This window comes from Lycorma delicatula, chromosome 4 (genome assembly GCF_047948215.1).
Source record: "Lycorma delicatula isolate Av1 chromosome 4, ASM4794821v1, whole genome shotgun sequence".
Classification (NCBI taxonomy): domain Eukaryota; kingdom Metazoa; phylum Arthropoda; class Insecta; order Hemiptera; family Fulgoridae; genus Lycorma; species Lycorma delicatula.
In genome coordinates this window covers 178,771,221-178,790,079 of record NC_134458.1, presented here as the reverse complement: position 1 = coordinate 178,790,079, position 18,859 = coordinate 178,771,221, and the positions used below count along the sequence as shown (strand labels likewise).

Genomic DNA, 18,859 nt, shown 5'->3' with positions numbered 1-18,859 from the left:
TGCATAGATTCTTGTGTCAGATTGCCTATGATCCTGTAGTTACAACAAACAGACAAAATGGCTGTTATTTGAAATGAATTCAAAAAAATTCATGAAATTTTAAACACAAAGCCTAGATAGAAGAAAAATTGTAAAAAATATTGAATCATAAATATATTTTTGTTTTTATATATTTATAAAAATAGTCGAATAATTAATACATAAATTACATTTAATAGAATTTTTTAATATTATTATTAATTCTGCTTTTGTAAAAATATTATCAGCATATGGGGATGTGGGTGTGGCTTAATTAACATGAAGAAGTAATTAACTATAATTCATTATTATTTTTATTCATTTTTATTATTATTTTTTTTTAATAACACATTACTGTTTATTACAACATAACTAATTACTTACAGTTCTCAGAAATTATGAATAACTAATTATTCACAGTTTTCAAAGTAATAAAACAACAAGCTAATGTTTTAATATTAGTAAACTTTTAGTTAAAATTTTGTACTTTTTTCAGTAGAAAAATTTTGCTTGACACTTTTATTCCAGAAATAGTAAGGTAAAGTTATTTTTAATCATCAGTTTATTTACATTTTTATTTATAAATTTTTTTTATATTAAATTACTTAAATGAAGCAGGATGTTTACAAAAAAATAACACAGTAATGCAACCCTAGTTATAGAATACTATTTATTTTAATATTCCTCTAGAAAGAGTGAAGTGTGAAATATGTGGCAACCATCTTAAGACAATTATAACTGTAAATGAAAAAGACTTTGGAGATTATAGGTATAATCTAGCAATCACATTGCATTAATATTTTGAAGATGACTACTTCCTAATCTGACTACAACCTTCAAATTTTAATTACGATAATCATTAAAATACTGAAACTCAAAATTGTACTACTCCACCTCAATAAAATTTCTTATACAAATTTTATTTTTGTTACAAATTGATAAAGAAATAAAAAAATAATTTAAAATGTTAATTTAAGTGATAAAAATTAATTAAACACACATGTTCTGAGTAAACTAAAACTCTTATTCTTTAAAATTATATATGATTTGAAGCAAGAGTATAATATTAGATTTTTTATCACTTTTGAATATTAATTTATTTTCTCTGATGCCAAGATGTGTAGAGTCAGTGCATCCTTGTGATCCAATAAGGATCAGTTGCTTGTGGAACTGTTCAAGAACATTCTCTAGTCTACTATGCATATAGTAAGATGACAAACAAAACTTTGCCTATTAGTTTTGGGATAAGGCTAAAGTATCTAGTACAGAAAGCTCTGCCTGCTAATTCCTTCTAAAATACAAATACCACTGTATCTTGCAATTTAAAGCAAAACAGACATAAACATTCATTCATACAGAATGGGATAAATAAGAATTGGTCATTTGGACTTAGGGATTGTAATCATATAATAACATATAATTGTATGAATAATATAATATAATATATTATAAACAAATATATATATGCATATATATATATATATATATATATATATATATATAATTGCAGGGGAGGTTATCTTTTTTAATCACAACAAACAGTACTGTAATAAAAAGTATTTCCCTCTTTTATATAATACAATAAAATTATAAGTAGAAAAAAGTTCTGACAACCAGAAGTTACATATTTCAGAGTATGCAAACAAAACATTTTTACAATATTTGCCTCTTGTAAGAGAAATTTCCCAACTCAAATAGATTTAAAGCTAATAAAATTCAAAACTTAGTGTCTTGATTACTTGGTACCCAGATAATGCACATTCATATATTAAAATTTCATTGTTGTGTATTACACTAACCAGGAAGTTTTTATAAAAACTAATTTTGATATTATTAAAAGTTAGATAATAAACAACAAGGAGGAAAGGAAGTATAACAAACCACAAAAAATGATAAGAGATAAAAAAATATCTGACTGGTAATAATGGTATCATAATAATGATGCATAAATAGGAAAAAAATTTCCTGTTTTAATTTACAATATGAAATCAGTTTTCATATGAAACAGTCATATTTTTAAACAAAATTTACTGTTATTTTTCCTGTTATCTTTTTCAGTTTATAAATTAAATTATTAAATTAAAAAATAAAACAATCATAATGATAACTCTACTAAAAGTGCAAGGGTTAATGTTTTTAATAACAATGATTATTTTATTTAATATGAAAAAAGCAGTAAGTGAAGAGCAGCCTTGTGAAGAATGGAACAGTATTGAAATAGATCTTAAAGGTGCTAAGCGTTATACAAATGGAACTATTGAGGTAGAAGGTATTTTATATCCAAAAGATAAAACTTATTATGTAAACAATACACTAAGAGGATGTATTTGTGAGGTTACATCTTGTATAAGAAAATGCTGTCCTGAAAATTATGCAGTAGATAGTAGTGAAAGTTGCGCCAAGATCGGAAATCATTTTGAAGTAAATAAAATTAGTTATTATGAAGTGCAACCCAATGGAGACCTTTACAAACTTAATGAACTTGATGATGATCACTTTCAAGTGGTTAATTCTAAAGATTATATTCTTGATTGCAGTCCTTACGCATTAGATCAAAAATCAGATATTGGTACATATCATGTACTTGGTAATGGAAGTCTTTTATATGAACCTAGAAAAAATAAAAATCATATAATAATTAACATAGATAAATATTGTTTAGAATGGTTTGATAGTGTGAAACAAATTATACCTGTCTTGTGCTCACCGTCAACATCAGCATCAACATCATCACTTATGTCACAACCATCAATATCATCTTACTTTAAAAATGTAAGATTACAGATTTACCCTGTTGCAGTGTTTACTTCATTACCATTTCTAACTGCTACATTTTTATTATATTGTTATATATCAGATTTACAAAATTTGTTTGGAAAAAGTTTATTAAATCTACTATTCAGCATGATTATATCATACCTGAGTCTTGGTATCCTTCTGATAAAAGGTGCAAAGTTATCTACTACAATCTGCATTTTTCTAGGTAAGATTTTTACTTATATTATTGAACTACAATTATAAATTGTATAAAACATTATCATAAAAAATGATATAAAAACAAAAAATTGTAAAAAAATTACTTTTGTATGACTTATCTATTTCTAATGAAAACTCATAGACTGATTTAGTGTTAATCCTGATTTAAAATTATACTATTTAAGATTTCAAAAATATATCAGAAAGCACTATACCCTACTGGTCTGAAAGAGTTTTTCATTTTATTTTTTTGACAATTTTCTGGTTTTATTCAATCTTACTTATAAAGTTAATATAAACATAGTTTCATCTTATATAATATTTTGAACAAACTTTGTATAAAATATTCTCTCATGAATATTACTTTTTATTTTATTTTGCCAACAGCAGAGGGTACACTACTCTTACAATATTCAACATCATTATATTAATGTCAATATATTATCAAAAGAGTAAATACTATTTATTATGAAATATGAGTTAGTAGAAAATCATGTGATTTCTGATAACAGTACTTTTTAGACTGAAAATGGCTATAGGGACATAACAAATTGTAAAAAGGGTTTTGAATTTTTTTTAATGCTTTTTTTCATAATCTGAATAACTTCTAATACCTAGTAACACTTAATGAATTAAAATAGTTTAATACTTTACTTATTTCCCTCCTAAGTTGAAGCAGATTGATTATACAGTTTATTTTTTCACAATAGAAAAGGGTGTAGAAAATAAGCTCTTAATATTATCACTCCCAGTCTTCTTATAAGCTCTGATGCGCTTTAGGTACAAGAAGCACAAATCAGAATAGTTTTCTCCAAGAGTAATGATGTTCACTACACAGCCAATTCCCAATGGTAATATGGTTAAGATGTGACTTATAGGGCTGAATGTCTTACATTTTCTAAGCTTTTTATATTCAGCAGTAAATTTGGGTCAGTGAAGAAGGCAGTGGAAAGCCACTTCACGCATTACTTGAAATTCTTGTGAATACCTGTCTTTTTTACAGTGACTTGCAAATTAGATCAGGTTGTCTTTATATATTATACTTATGGCACTCAGTATTTGTACCTTATTTACAAAAATTTTTTAAATTATTTATGATTATTACTTTTTCAACATGAGTTTTTTTGCAGTTTTTCTCAGTACCAATTTTGTATTAACTTTCTGACTGAGTTTCAGTGATTTAATTTTAATTAATTCAAACTGACTTTCACACTATTAATATTCATGATTCTTTAAGGTTAACAGGACAAGAAAAAATAATAAATTATAACTGAGGTTCCTTTTATGAGGCCACATCATCTCAAAATAAAAATACTGTGTTCCAGTAAAAATCTATTAAACATTTTTAGAAAAAATATAAAAGTATTTGTCTTCTACTTTTCTCTAGTTTCTAAGATAGGAAAATCCTTATACATTTTCCAAATGGTCTTTATCGAAAAATATATTATTATTTTTTTTTAAATCAGGACTTTTCTTCCAGAAAATAATCACTGTAACCAGTTTGTAATAAAAATGACAATTCAACCATTCCAAAATAATAATACACAAATTATACATCTGACACTAATAAAAGAAACTATACTCAATCTTTAGTCAATATCAATATTATGGCTATTCCTTGTTTTTTTTTTTTGTTTTTTTGATTAATTCACCATATAAGCTTTGAAGCTTATGCATGGGAATATGGAATGAGAATTTTATTGGGATCTTGTGGGTAAAAGGCTGAGATAACCAACATTCCGTCGTGTTGGTTGATTATGAAATTAATATATAAACAGAAATAGTAACATATTCTAGGGGCAATTTATCTAAACTCAGGTGAAACTAAATAAATGACCTCACATAAAGAGCAGTTTCAAAGCCACTCCAGGCACTAGGCATCTTATCTTACATATAACATTGGTAGCCATAGGTACTCAGGATGGTAATGCCTGTTACTGTTCAAACATTTTTTATTGACTGACTCAAACATATACTGATATGAATTGCTTTTTTTTTTCAAGTAATAAAGAATCACTTGAAAAGAGGTTTGGATAAGTGAACTTCATGAATACCTTTGCTCACTCATTTTTTAGAAAAGTGATCTAGAGGATGCCAGTAAATTAAAAAAAACACTTCTGCAAGTCCAGCTATCCTTGCCAATCGTTAATCTGGGAAAGGCCAATTCAAATCTGCCTCTTTCATAATTAATTTTGTCAAAATTAATTTTATTCTAATTATAGGAATTTCATCAAAATTTTCAAAATTAAAGAAAACCTGGAAGTGTTTGCATTAATTATTAATAATTATTTTCATAAATAAATGGAACCATTAAATTCTTACTTGTTCAAAAAGTAGAAAATGGTTGAAGTAAGAATGATTAGAATATCACTATATTTTTTCAATTTTTATTAATCAAATGAAAACTAAAGTCTGTCTTCCCTCTCATTCCAGTTCCAGGTCTTTGGTGGCAGGGTAATCTTGAATGAACCTCAATACTATTGAACATTATGGTTTTTAATTTTGAGTATTGCACAATTTCAATTTTTGTTAATGAAGAAGACTGAAGTTATCCAGGAGAACAAAGATGTTCAAACTTTTACATCATAATGATTTTAGATTCCCTGGAAGTTTGACACTAAAAAAAAGATGAAGTATCCCAAATTTAAATTAAATTAAATTAACAAATAGTCCTGAACCTTTTTAATGCAATGGAGTTAGAGATAAATAGAAACAATTATTTATTCTTATCAGTACATAATAATAAATTACCCAGAGTATGTTGCTATTTTTATTTTACTATTTTTATGGGATAAAAAAGGAACTGCCCCAGTAATTGATCAAGGGAAACCATGGTAAAATGTTTAACAGAATGACATCACAAAGCACACAATTAACAGTAAAATAAAAAAATAATTGTGATTAAAGTCGATACTAATTATTTAAAATATAAACGTATGAAATAATATTAAGGTTACACAATATTTATGATATGCATTTAACATTAATGTTAAGCTTAATGTTAAATGTATGAAGATACTAAATACAAAAAGTAATCACAAAATAGTTCTCAATTTTATAAAGGGCATTTATAAAGGTTTTTTGAGCGCATATTTATGTACACATTGAATAGAATGCAGCCTTTTTTTACTAATTTTTCAATTATTAAAAATTTTGACAGAATAATATCTTTTCTACCAAAGAGAGTCTTTTAATTGAATTTTAAATAGGTTGGTAAAAATATTTAAATTGATTACTTAATTTATTAAAATTGGCAACAGAAGCATTTAAAGATCTTTCTCGAAGCTATTGTGTTGAATATAGAAACCAGCTCTGTTTTCTGGTTTGGTAAAGTAGATGTTATTTTTTTAACAATAAGTGGCTATTCTTTTTAACAAAAATTGCGCATTCATAAATATAAACACAAGGAAAAATTAGCATATTTCATTTTTCAAAACTTTGTCTATACTGATTCATACTTATGGACACCAAACAATGATGATCTTAAAACCCACTTCTATATCTTGAAAACTGATTATGACTTTTTTTAGGCATATTAAACTTCAAAAGGGAATATATATATATATATATATATATATATATATATATATATATATAAACATAATAAATATTTAAAAATGATGACAAACTTAGTTGAGATACTACAAAAAAAAACAGTATGGTTTGATTTATTGCAAAAGAAAACAGTATGATCAACCCAAAATAATTTTTCATCTAATAAAACGCACAGAAATTTTACTCTATGGTTAACAGGAATTCTATCATTATCATTAATGGGGATTCTATCCACATGAATAGCAAAGTTTGAGCTTCTTAAAATATTTTGAAAAAGAATGGTTTAAATGTTGTGTAATTTCAATTGCAAAAGTAAGAAGATTCGGTGGTCTAGGTGATTAAAGGGGTCCCACTCATCATGAAACCATTAAGGATTATACTGCCTCCCAAAAGCACATTTAAAAAAGAATGATTCTAATATCACAACCTTTCAATGCTTGTTAATTAAGAGATTAAACTGTCTAAGAGTGCATAGGGCTTGAGTACATTGTCTCACCAGTTTTTAGTTTCCCTGAAGATATATAAAACACATTTTACAAAATAAAAGTTTTGAACGTCACAGTATCAGTTTATGTTAATTCATTGTACATAAGCTTGATTTATACATTAAGAATATAAATAAAAAAAGAATGTACTTTGGCCCAGAGAAACAGGAAAGATATTTTTATTTTTTTTAAATGGTCTGAATATCTCAGCATTTCAATTTTCATTAGCTGAACATTATTAGAGAAGATTAGACACTGGATCAAGGAGGCTTGACTCTTGGGACACCAGCAAATTTTTTGTTTGTCTCCGAACGTAGAAAAAATTTAAAAAAGAAAGTCTAATATTCCAATATTTGAATTCTTACTTTTTGTTAACTGAAGAGTTATGGAAGATAGGTGGCTTAGGAGGCATCAAGGACCTGAAATTCTTTAATGTTATTATGGTATACATATTTTTTTAAAAATAAAGAAAAAGGACAACTTGAGTATTGCAATAATTTTACTTTAATTTAGAGATAAGAAAAATTATGGATGCCAGGACCTAACAGCATTGATTTCTTACCACCTTTCAAAAACAAAAGGAATACATTTTTTTTAATGCTGTTTAAATTTTGCAATATGTTGAAATTTTGTCCTAACATTTTTTTTATTTAAGAGAGCTAAAGAGGATAAAGAGGTTGAGCAGTATAGGGACTAAATTACTTTGAAGCCATTAAATTTGTTATTTTTCTCTGGTGGCATATCTTTTTAAAATTATTGTTTGAATATTACATAGTTATTTTTTTTATTTTAAGACTGGAGATTAATTTTCCTGGAAATATTAATGTAAAGGGTTATGAACTTAACCATTCATTGAAATTCATATTGTTCCACAGCAGCAGAACACTTGTTTAATAATCATAGCTTTAATTTTTTTGTTAGTTGAGGGGGGCAAGCGGATGATACCTGTATGACTTCATTAAAGAGTTTTTTATTCATCGTGGTAAAACATATTTTGAGAAAGAATGCTTCAAATGTTACAATGTTTAAAGTTTTCCCCAGGGAGAATTATTGGACTTAAGTTTATAGAGGTTTTCACCAACACTAAATATATGTTGATCCTTTCCTGGATCTAGGTATTTTATAGTGTTGAATTTTACTTGGTTTTCAGGTGACATGGGTGAATTCTAAGTGGTCTGTGGATCATAATTTTAAAAGCCAATAAGTTTATGTGAGGTTGGATGATTTGAGATATGAATGGAGTGTCTTGTCATTGTTGGTTTACTGTATAATTTGAAACTGTGTTTTTGTTGGCTATTTTTTGTTATGGTGAGGTTAAGAATATAAACAACAATATACATAAATAAAACTCACCACAAATTACATTTTTACAGCCAAATAATGACCAATAAAAGAATTCTTTTCTTGACCTCACTTATCTAAGCAGTAAAAATTTAACAAAAATATTATTACCTTAATGATGAATTTATACTGAAGAACACATTTGGTGAGTGAGGTACCAACTTCATTAGTTACTTCATTAGAAATACTAAATTTTTAAAATGACACAAGTCAGTATAATACAAATTTTAGAATTTTAAATAGTAATGTTGTATGTTAAAACTTTATTTGTAAGCTTTGTTAAAAGTAACTAGCTTTTTAAAATTTCCATATATTAACTCATATAATTTAAAAAATATAATATTTCTTATGAAAGAGCTGATGGTGAAAGTATCTCCTAAAACAAATTAATATAAGTAAGAATGAATTATTAAAATACCTTCTTATAACTTTACTACTTGGATGGGTTCATTAATTTGGACAATATCCATAACAAAATGTTTGATAAAATTGCAAACTTCTTTTAAACCCTTTTTTTATGTTAATGAGTGCTTTTGTAGCGATCACTATTTTATCAGTTAAGTTTTGTTTCTCAACAAAAGATATACATTAATTTATTGCTTGCCAACATCTGTCTTAAACTTTTTTATGGTTGTGATATGTGTAAAGCACCTGCGGTGTAAGATACAAACAGAATGTTTACTCTGAGAATAATAATATTGCTTATACAGCCATTTCCTATGATACACATAATGAAGGTACCACTTGTACAGTTGAACATCTAATTTCAGTGAGCTTAGCATGCTGATGTGCAACAATATATTAGACTTAGTGAAGTAGGGGATTGGAAAATCATTTTGCAATGGTTTACAAAACCATTTTACTTTCCTTAGTAAGCTTAGCATGGAATGCTTATTATTCTGAAAATGTCATACCAGTTTCAGAGATTCCATCTCATGTTAGATTGCCTATATTCTTAATGGTTATGACATGGCACCTAATGGAAATTTAAGAGATATTATATAAAAAGAGATGATTGCATTTACTAATTCACTTTTTTCTTTAGGGTTAATAATTTATGTTTTAAAATTGAATTCATTGAAAGATCAACTGAAATTAAGCAATTGTATTACAGTCCATAAAATTGTAATTTAAATTTTCTAAAAAAAAATTTAAGTGACTATGAATGAGATAAAAAATTAAAATTAAAAGAATAGTTGAATAAATTTAAGTTTGCCAGTTTTTCAGATGAAAAATAAGGTTTTTATTAAAACATTAAGTGAAACGTACTCATTGTAGAAATGTAATCATTTCTTTTTTGTTTTGTATGTTACCTAATTTAACATGTTTGCCATGATATATATTTCAAACATTTTTATTTATATTAAAATTAAGTTTAAAGACTGCAGGCAGATTTTTCTTTAAGAAAAAAATTGTATTGTGATAGATTCATATTGTATTTATTATTGATAGATTGATTACATTAAACTATTTGCTGATCTCAATAAGGAAAAAAATATTAGCATATGTATCATCCTGGCATGGGATGTGTATCATCATTTAGGCTGTAAAGTAAAGAAAAATTATGTTCAGTTTAGAAGTTTAATGGTTTTTATTTATATTATTAAACATTGCCTTTTAGCTGCTAGTTCACTTTAATCAGAAATTAAAGATAATAGTAAAATGTAAAAAAAAGTTATAAAAAAACTATTCTACTTAGCGGATTATTCAGAACAAGACTAGGTAGACAACACATTTAATTTAATAAAAGATACATTTAAAATATTAGAAAACTAAAAAGAATCATTAGAAGTGGATCAAACAACAAAATATTCACAGTTATTAAATATAAAGTTTTGCAAGTGCAGTGGTGAAGTCGCAAAGATACTCAGACAACCTAGATTAAAAATAGTCTTAAATGGTTAGATGTGCTGTCATTATTTTAAACTAATAAGTTTTGGAAAAAGTAGTAAAGGAGACTGAAGACCAACAGGAAAAAATGGAAATACTTATATGTCTAGATGAATGAAACGTCTAGTGTTCTAGCATACACTGATGATTTGTTTGTTAGCAGAGTAAGGAGGAATAATTAGAATAATCTATAGCAAATGTTAAAAGCAATAGCTTTAGTAATAATAAAAGGAAACCAGAGCATTTAAATTAGTAGGGTAATGTGAGGTATTTTGAAAACTTCTAAATTTTTCATTGTTAATAACTTCTTTTTGTTCTTCTTGCTTCATGGCACTGATACTTGACCTATCAAAGCTTCCCACCCTTTCCTCAGCCTTCATATACACCTCCATCCTTGTGGTGTACAATACAAAGCCATTTAGGTATTCTATTAACTTCCATATGGTAAAGATGCTAAATCCAAACCTGTTTATACTTTTCAACTCTTTGTAATGACATAAATGTTTAAATTTTCGCTAATTGTTTCATTTTATATCACATAAGGTGATATAGTAAAACTGGTCTCAATGGTGAAAGAGGAAAAATTCCAGTGATGGAGAGAGCAGAAAATCCTAGAGAAGATAACCTGATAAACTTTGGAGGCAGAGAGATAGCAGTCACACTATCAGTATTATCTTGTTTTTCCTCATAATTCAGCCAGGGGTATCTATCTGTTATAGGAAACTTAAAGAATATTAACAAATGATTTAAATACTAAACCTCAAAAACAATTGCAGAATAAAATAAATATCACAATTCAAACAGAAAATATAAATTAATAGTATCTTTTGTTTTATAATACATAATATACTCATACACCCAGTTTCATTTTAAAGTAGTCATTTAATGCATTTTCTGCAGTTCATATATTTTTTTTTTTTTCATTTCATGATTCAGTAAGTTATTGAATTTAAATAAAAAAGTGATGGCAATTTTATTAAAAGTACATACCATAATTACTTAATAATATTTATAATTTTACCTAGTATATCAAGTTTTTGTAACTCTGAGTAATATTAAACTATATACAAAGTTGAACTAATATGTATGATAATAGTAGTATTTTCGCAAAAATTTATATTCGTTAAAGAAAATGCATTATGTAAATGTGAAAAGAATTGGATGTATGTACAAATCAAAAATTTGTTAAGAAAATGCTATTTTCATAATTATGCCATAGAAATCTATAGTAAGTGTGCACCAAATGAAAATCAGTTACAAATTTTGGCTATTAGTTTTCGTAAGACTGATGATTCACAACTCTGAAAATTAGCGAGACAACAGGTATATTTATTCAGAAGATTCAACAATTTGTGTGATGGCTGACTTTTGTTTTATAAAGTACAACAAAATATCACATAACTACCTTGTACTTTTTAATAGAAGTTCTTTAATCCATCAATATAAAAATTACCACCATTGCAGATAATTAACACAAATATTTACTGTTTAGAATAATAAGGGCAATTTCATCATAAATAGATAAACATGTTTTAGAAATGTTAGATTAACAGTATTCACAAATACCATTTTCATACCATTACTATTTTTAATAGCCTTGTTTTTAGTGTACTAATATGTACCTGATCTACATAAAGAAGTTTGTGTAAGTTTATTTCATCGACTAATAAGTCATTTCACTTTTATAATATTTAATTCAGTCTTAATATCATTGATAATAATGTTAGTAATGAACTGATCAACTTTAAACATCATATTCAGAACAAGATTATGCTGATTTTAATATCTACTTATTTCATCAAAATCTTGAGTATTCTTCAATAAAGTATGCTTTTTCCGACTTATCCACATTTCCTTTGCTCATTTTTACATAAGTTTTCAAAATAAAAGAACATTTGGTTCAGCTTATTTGTTTGTAACATCCAAATGCCAAGATTAATTTCTATTAAAAATGGTAGATGTGTTCTTAAAGCAAGTTTTGAAAGACTTGAAGCGACTGGTTACTTACAACATAATTCACAATTCATTTTCAGATCTATTATGGTGGACTTAAATAAAACAAACCTAAATGAAGTGATCTATTTGAATTATTTATTTTAAAGAAGTGTTTCTTGCTATAAATTTGATACTTGTAACTTATGAATACTTCGGCTGAATTCCCCCCCCCCCCCCTAAAGTATTAGATCATACTATGATATCCAATGGATGTCATAGCAGGATTTATAGGATATCCTATGATGTTGACTGTCAGATACCATGATACTATGAGGCTCTGTAAAGCCTAGGATATAAAAATGTCATAATCCAGAGATATGCTGATGGGATACATAGAAAATACCTAGAGACATTCTAGAAATCTGAACTTTGTAATCCCTAGGACATCCTAAAGACGTCATCTATATTGGATGGGTTTCAATTTTGATGTATTAATGTAATATATAATATTTATACATAATGGTGTCTACCTCTGCATTTTGTTTAGCGCTTATTGGGTAATTTGTAGAAGTTGATTCTGTTGGGAATAATACATGTTTGTGATGTTTTTTCTGTTATTGAATGTTTATTTAATCCATCCAATGTGATATTTGTCAACAAGTTTATATACTCTTGAGCTATGGGTTTTCTTTTAAATAACATATTACTAGTGTTTAGCTATTTTGTATTAAAGTTCAATTAATTGCATTCTCTCAGGAATGCGTAAGACCAACTGCTTCACTGTAATTAGGTCATCATGTTCTATGGCAATAATAAATAATTTCCACATTTAGTAACCAAGATTTTGTGTTGAATCCAAGAAAATACATATTTCTAGTAATAATCACTATTCAAAAAATCTTTGATTTAACATAATTTCATCACTAAAGAAAAAATCAAATTATTAATAAAAGTCAAAAAAGAAACTCAATATGAATTTTTATTATAAAACCTGGTAATATCCCAATATTGTTGTCATTTATAAAACTGGCTAAATCTTAGAAAAACTGGCAGCCATGTACATCTTAAATTGGTAGCTATATTCCATTTTTGTTATTTTATATAATTACTTTCTGTTTATTGTAGATTTATGAGATTTTAGCAACAAATATAAAAACTTATTAAAAATTAATAACAGAATTAAATACTAATATTAAGAAATTAATTTTATGAAAAATCCGCAAAGAAATAATTGTGATAAAATTAATTAAATCTTACTGTAAAGAAAACTCATCAATTTGCATATCATGAAACTGTACAACTCTGTGCATTTGTCACTTGGCACTTCCAATGAATAAGGTTTAACTATTTAAGATATACAATTATAATATATGTACTACTATAAATGGAATAGAATATAATATGAAAATTCCCTATTTAATGCACAAACTGGATTTCGTTTAAAATAAGTTGTTCACAATGCATGTGTTTTTTTTTTGTCTTCAGTCATTTGATTGGCTTGATGCAGTTCTCCAAGATTCCCTATCTAGTGCTAGTCGTTTCATTTCAGTATACCCTCTACATCCTACATCACTAACAATTTGTTTTACATATTCCAAACATGGCCTGTCTACACAATTTTTCCCTTCTACCTGTCCTTCCAATATTAAAGCGACTATTCCAGGATGCCTTAGTATGTGGCCTATAAGTCTGTCTCTTCTTTTAACTATATTTTTCCAAATGCTTCTTACTTCATCTATTTGCCGCAATACCTCTTCATTTGTCACTTTATCCACCCATCTGATTTTTTAACATTCTCCTATAGCACCACATTTCAAAAGCTTCTAATCTTTTCTTCTCAGATACTCCGATCGTCCAAGTTTCACTTCCATATAAAGCGACACTCCAAACATACACTTTCAAAAATCTTTTCCTGACATTTAAATTAATTTTTGATGTAAACAAATTATATTTCTTACTGAAAGCTCGTTTAGCTTGTGCTATTCGGCATTTTATATCGCTCCTGCTTCGTCCATCTTTAGTAATTCTACTTCCCAAATAACAAAATTCTTCTACCTCCATATAATTTTCTCATCCAATTTTCACATTCAGTGGTCCATCTTTGTTATTTCTACTACATTTCATTACTTTTGTTTTGTTCTTGTTTATTTTCATGCGATAGTTCTTGCGTAGGACTTCATCTATGCCGTTCATTGTTTCTTCTAAATCCTTTTTACTCTCGGCTAGAATTACTATATCATCAGAAAATCGTAGCATCTTTATCTTTTCACCTTGTACTGTTACTCCGAATCTAAATTGTTCTTTAACATCATTAACTGCTAGTTCCATGTAAAGATTAAAAAGTAACGGAGATAGGGAACATCCTTGTCGGACTCCCTTTCTTATTACGGCTTCTTTCTTATGTTCTTCAATTGTTACTGTTGCTGTTTGGTTCCTGCTCATGTTAGCAATTGTTCTTCTATCTCTCTCTGTATTTGAACCCTAATTTTTTTAAAATGCTGAACATTTTATTCCAGTCTACGTTATCGAATGCCTTTTCTAGGTCTATAAACGCCAAGTATGTTGGTTTGTTTTTCTTTAATCTTCCTTCTACTATTAATCTGAGGCCTAAAATTGCTTCCCTTGTCCCTATACTTTTCCTGAAACCAAATTGGTCTTCTCCTAACACTTCCACTCTCCTCTCAATTCTTCTGTATAGAATTCTAGTTAAGATTTTTGATGCATGACTAGTTAAACTAATTGTTCTGTATTCTTCACATTTATCTGCTCCTGCTTTCTTTGGTATCATTACTATAACACTTTTTTTGAAGTCTGACGGAAATTCCCCGTTTTCATAAATATTACACACCAGTTTGTATAATCTATCAATCGCTTCCTCACCTGCACTGCGCAGTAATTCTACAGGTATTCCGTCTATTCCAGGAGCCTTTCTGCCATTTAAATCTTTTAATGCTCTCTTAAATTCAGATCTCAGTATTGTTTCTCCCATTTCATCCTCTTCTTCCTCTATAACACCATTTTCTAATTCATTTCCTCCGTATAACTCTTCAATATATTCCACCCATCTATCGACTTTACCTTTCGTATTATATATTGGTGTACCATCTTTGTTTAACACATTATTAGATATTAATTTATGTACCCCAAAATTTTCCTTAACTTTCCTATATGCTCAGTCTATTTTACCAACAATCATTTCTCTTTCCACGTCTGAACACTTTTCTTTAATCCACTCTTCTTTCGCCAGTTTGCACTTCCTGTTTATAGCATTTCTTAATTGCCGATAGTTCCTTTTACTTTCTTCATCCCTAGCATTCTTATATTTTCTACGTTCATCCATCAGCTGCAATATATTGTCTGAAACCCAAGGTTTTCTACCAGTTCTACTTATTCCGCCTAAGTTTGCTTCTGCTGATTTAAGAATTTCCTTTTTAACATTCTCCCATTCTTCTTCTACATTTTCTACCTTATCTTTTTTACTCAGACCTCTTGCGATGTCCTCCTCAAAAATCTTCTTTACCTCCTCTTCCTCAAGCTTCTCTAAATTCCACAGATTCATCTGACACCTTTTCTTCAGGTTTTTAAACCCCAATCTACATTTCATTATCACCAAATTATGGTCGCTATCAATGTCTGCTCCAGGGTAAGTTTTGCAGTCAACGAGTTGATTTCTAAATCTTTGCTTAACCATGATATAATCTATCTGATACCTTCCAGTATCGCCTGGCTTTTTCCAAGTGTATATTCTTCTATTATGATTTTTAAATTGGGTGTTGGCAATTACTAAATTATACTTCGTGCAAAACTCTATAAGTCGGTCCCCTCTTTCATTCCTTTTGCCCAGCCCGTATTCACCCACTATATTTCCTTCCTTGCCTTTTGCAATGCTTGCATTCCAATCTCCAACTATTATTAAATTTTCATCTCCTTTTACGTGTTTAATTGCTTCATCAATCTCTTTGTATACACACTCTACCTCATCATCATCATGGGTGCTTGTAGGCATATAGACGTTAACAATCGTTGTCGGTTTAGGTTTTGATTTTATCCTTATTACAATGATTCTATCACTATGCGTTTTGAAATACTCTACTCTCTTCCCTATCTTCTTGTTCATTATGAAACCTACTCCTGCCTGCCCATTATTTGAAGCTGAGTTAATTACTCTAAAATCACCTGACCAAAAGTCACCTTTCTCTTCCCACCGAACCTCACTAATTCCTACTACATCCACATTTATCATATCCATTTCCCTTTTTAAATTTTCTAGCCTACCAACCTTTTTTAAGCTTCTAGCATTCTACGCTCCAACTCGTAGAATGTTATTTTTTAATTTTCTGGTGACCCCTTCCTTAGTAGTCTCCACCCGGAGATCCGAACGGGGGACTAGGTTACCTCCGGAATATTTTACCAAGGAAGGCGCCTCCATCATTGCTATATGAAAACGCAGAGAGCCACATTTTCTTGGAAAAAAAGCAGCTGTAGTTTTCCATTGCTTTCAGCTGCGCAGTACTCAGAGGACTGAGTGATGTTGATATGGCCGTTTAAGTCATTGTGACTCACGCCCCTAACAACTACTGAAAGAGCTGCTGCCCTCTTTCAGGAATCATTCCTTAGTCTGGCTCTCAACAGATACCTCTCCAATATGGTTGCACCTTCGGTCCGGCTACTCTGTATCCCTGAGCACTCAAGCCCCCTCACCAACGGCAAGGTCTCATGATTCATAGAGGAGGGATGCATGTGTATATTTTTGTTATTCATATAATATTTTGTTTAAAAAAAATAGCACTATACATAGTTAGGCTAAAGTATTAACCAAACAGACCTCTGGGATACTAAGTGAAAATGTGTTATAGGACTATCAAGAGACATAAAAAAATCAATTATGCCCTTGGGTTCCAATGATTCTTCCTTTCTATAGTCTTTCCTATAGACTGAATTTATCTATATAAATAAAAAATGTTCGTTTGTTCAAAATCTTAAATCTCCGAAAGTTCTTCACGGATTGCTTTGATATTTTGACCCAATGTTGCATTCGAATACGTGTGTGTTTTATTTACCTACTATTTATACACATAAGATGTCACACCTGTGACAGATAAAAACATGCTTTTTTTTGGAAAACAGCCCTACCTGTTAGACTTAAAAGCAACATACACTATACTAATGCTTTATAATTCCATTTCAATGTTTCCAATATGTATGTCCGCTATAAACCAAAAAACTACTGGACTGATTTATGCGCAGGAGAAAAAGGGAGAAAGGGAAAAATCAGAAAAGGGAAAGATGGAAAAATTGGAAAAGGGAAAAATCAAAAAAGGTAAAAGGCAAGAACGGAAAATGGAAAAAGAAAAACGGGGAAAAGGAAAAACAGGAAATTGAAAGCAGTAAGGAGAAAAAAGAAAGGCGGAAAAGGGGGAAGATAATGGTGAAAGGGGAAATAAGGGAAAGATGAATGGGGTAAGGAAAGGGAAAGGATAGGAAAGGGGGAAACAAGGAAAAAGGAAAGGGACAATGGGAAAAAGGGAATATTGTAAAATGGAAAAAGGAAAACATGAAAAGGGGGAAAAGAAAAGGGGAAAATGTAAAGGGGAATGGAAAAGGAAATAGATATTGGGGAAGGGGAAAGGTTAAATTTTGAGAAGTTCCGTAATATTCATTTTGTTCATGTTTTATCAAACTTTCAATTGTGCTCATTTAATATATATATATATATATATATTTAAATCTGGCAATAGCAAAGCATTGCCGGGTCTGCTAGTTAATAAATTCAATCAACATGTAAATTCAGCACTACAAAGATCATGTACATATAAATAACACCTATACATAAAGAAGTAATTTAAAAAAAGAATTCCATTATTTATTCTGCTCACAAATATTTAAATTCACTTAACATAAGGCTTGTGAAATTAAAATCAGTCTAATGGACTTGTAGCAGAATTATACAACATAATAATTAATGTTAATATGTTTTATAACAGGTATCCTTTTCTGGAGCAGTGAGTGGATATCCTCAAACATCTGATTCAAAAAAAAAATCCTTATTTTAAAGCTTTTGACCAAGGTGAAAAGTTATAGAAGTTAAATGAAATAAATTATTTTGCTTAAAAGAATAATAATTAACTTTAATAATTATTATATCAAATTGGTTTTATTATGTGCTTTTATTATTTCAAATTGATTTTGCTTTTGTTTTTTCTATTAGTAATCATTATAATAATAATGGTAGTGAGAGAAAGTAATGTTTGATAATATTACAGTTTGTATTAATATGATTATTAAATAAATACTTAATTTGCTTTCATATTTTATTTTATTTATTTTTTACTGGTTATTTTAAATATTATTCCAGTAATTCTTTTTTCAGTAAGTTCTTACAGAGATTCTTCCTTTTTAATCAACTTCAAAAAAGGAGGAAGTTATCAATGTGACTGTATTTTTTTTTTTACACGTTACACAATATCTCCAATGTTAGTAAACTGATTTTGAATTTTTTTTTTTTTTAAGTCGAAAGAGTATACTTTTGGAATGGTTCCATATACATTTTAACCAAATCCGATAATAATCTTAGGGAAAATACCAAAAAAAACTGAACGGCTCAACACCCTTAGTCGCTGACCACTTGCACCAGTACCGTGTTACTCTGTTCCCTGAGT

General features: G+C 28.5%; 1 protein-coding gene across 1 annotated transcript; it reads left to right on the top strand.

Moving 5' to 3' along the window:
* Positions 1–1,994: 1,994 nt before the first annotated feature.
* LOC142324115 (G-protein coupled receptor Mth-like) lies at positions 1,995–18,509 on the top strand. The gene is made up of 2 exons (XM_075364781.1): positions 1,995–3,001; positions 18,185–18,509. The coding sequence occupies exons 1-2, from the start codon at positions 2,119–2,121 to the stop codon at positions 18,226–18,228; spliced, it is 927 nt and encodes a 308-aa protein (XP_075220896.1). The 5' UTR covers positions 1,995–2,118; the 3' UTR covers positions 18,229–18,509.
* Positions 18,510–18,859: the final 350 nt, after the last annotated feature.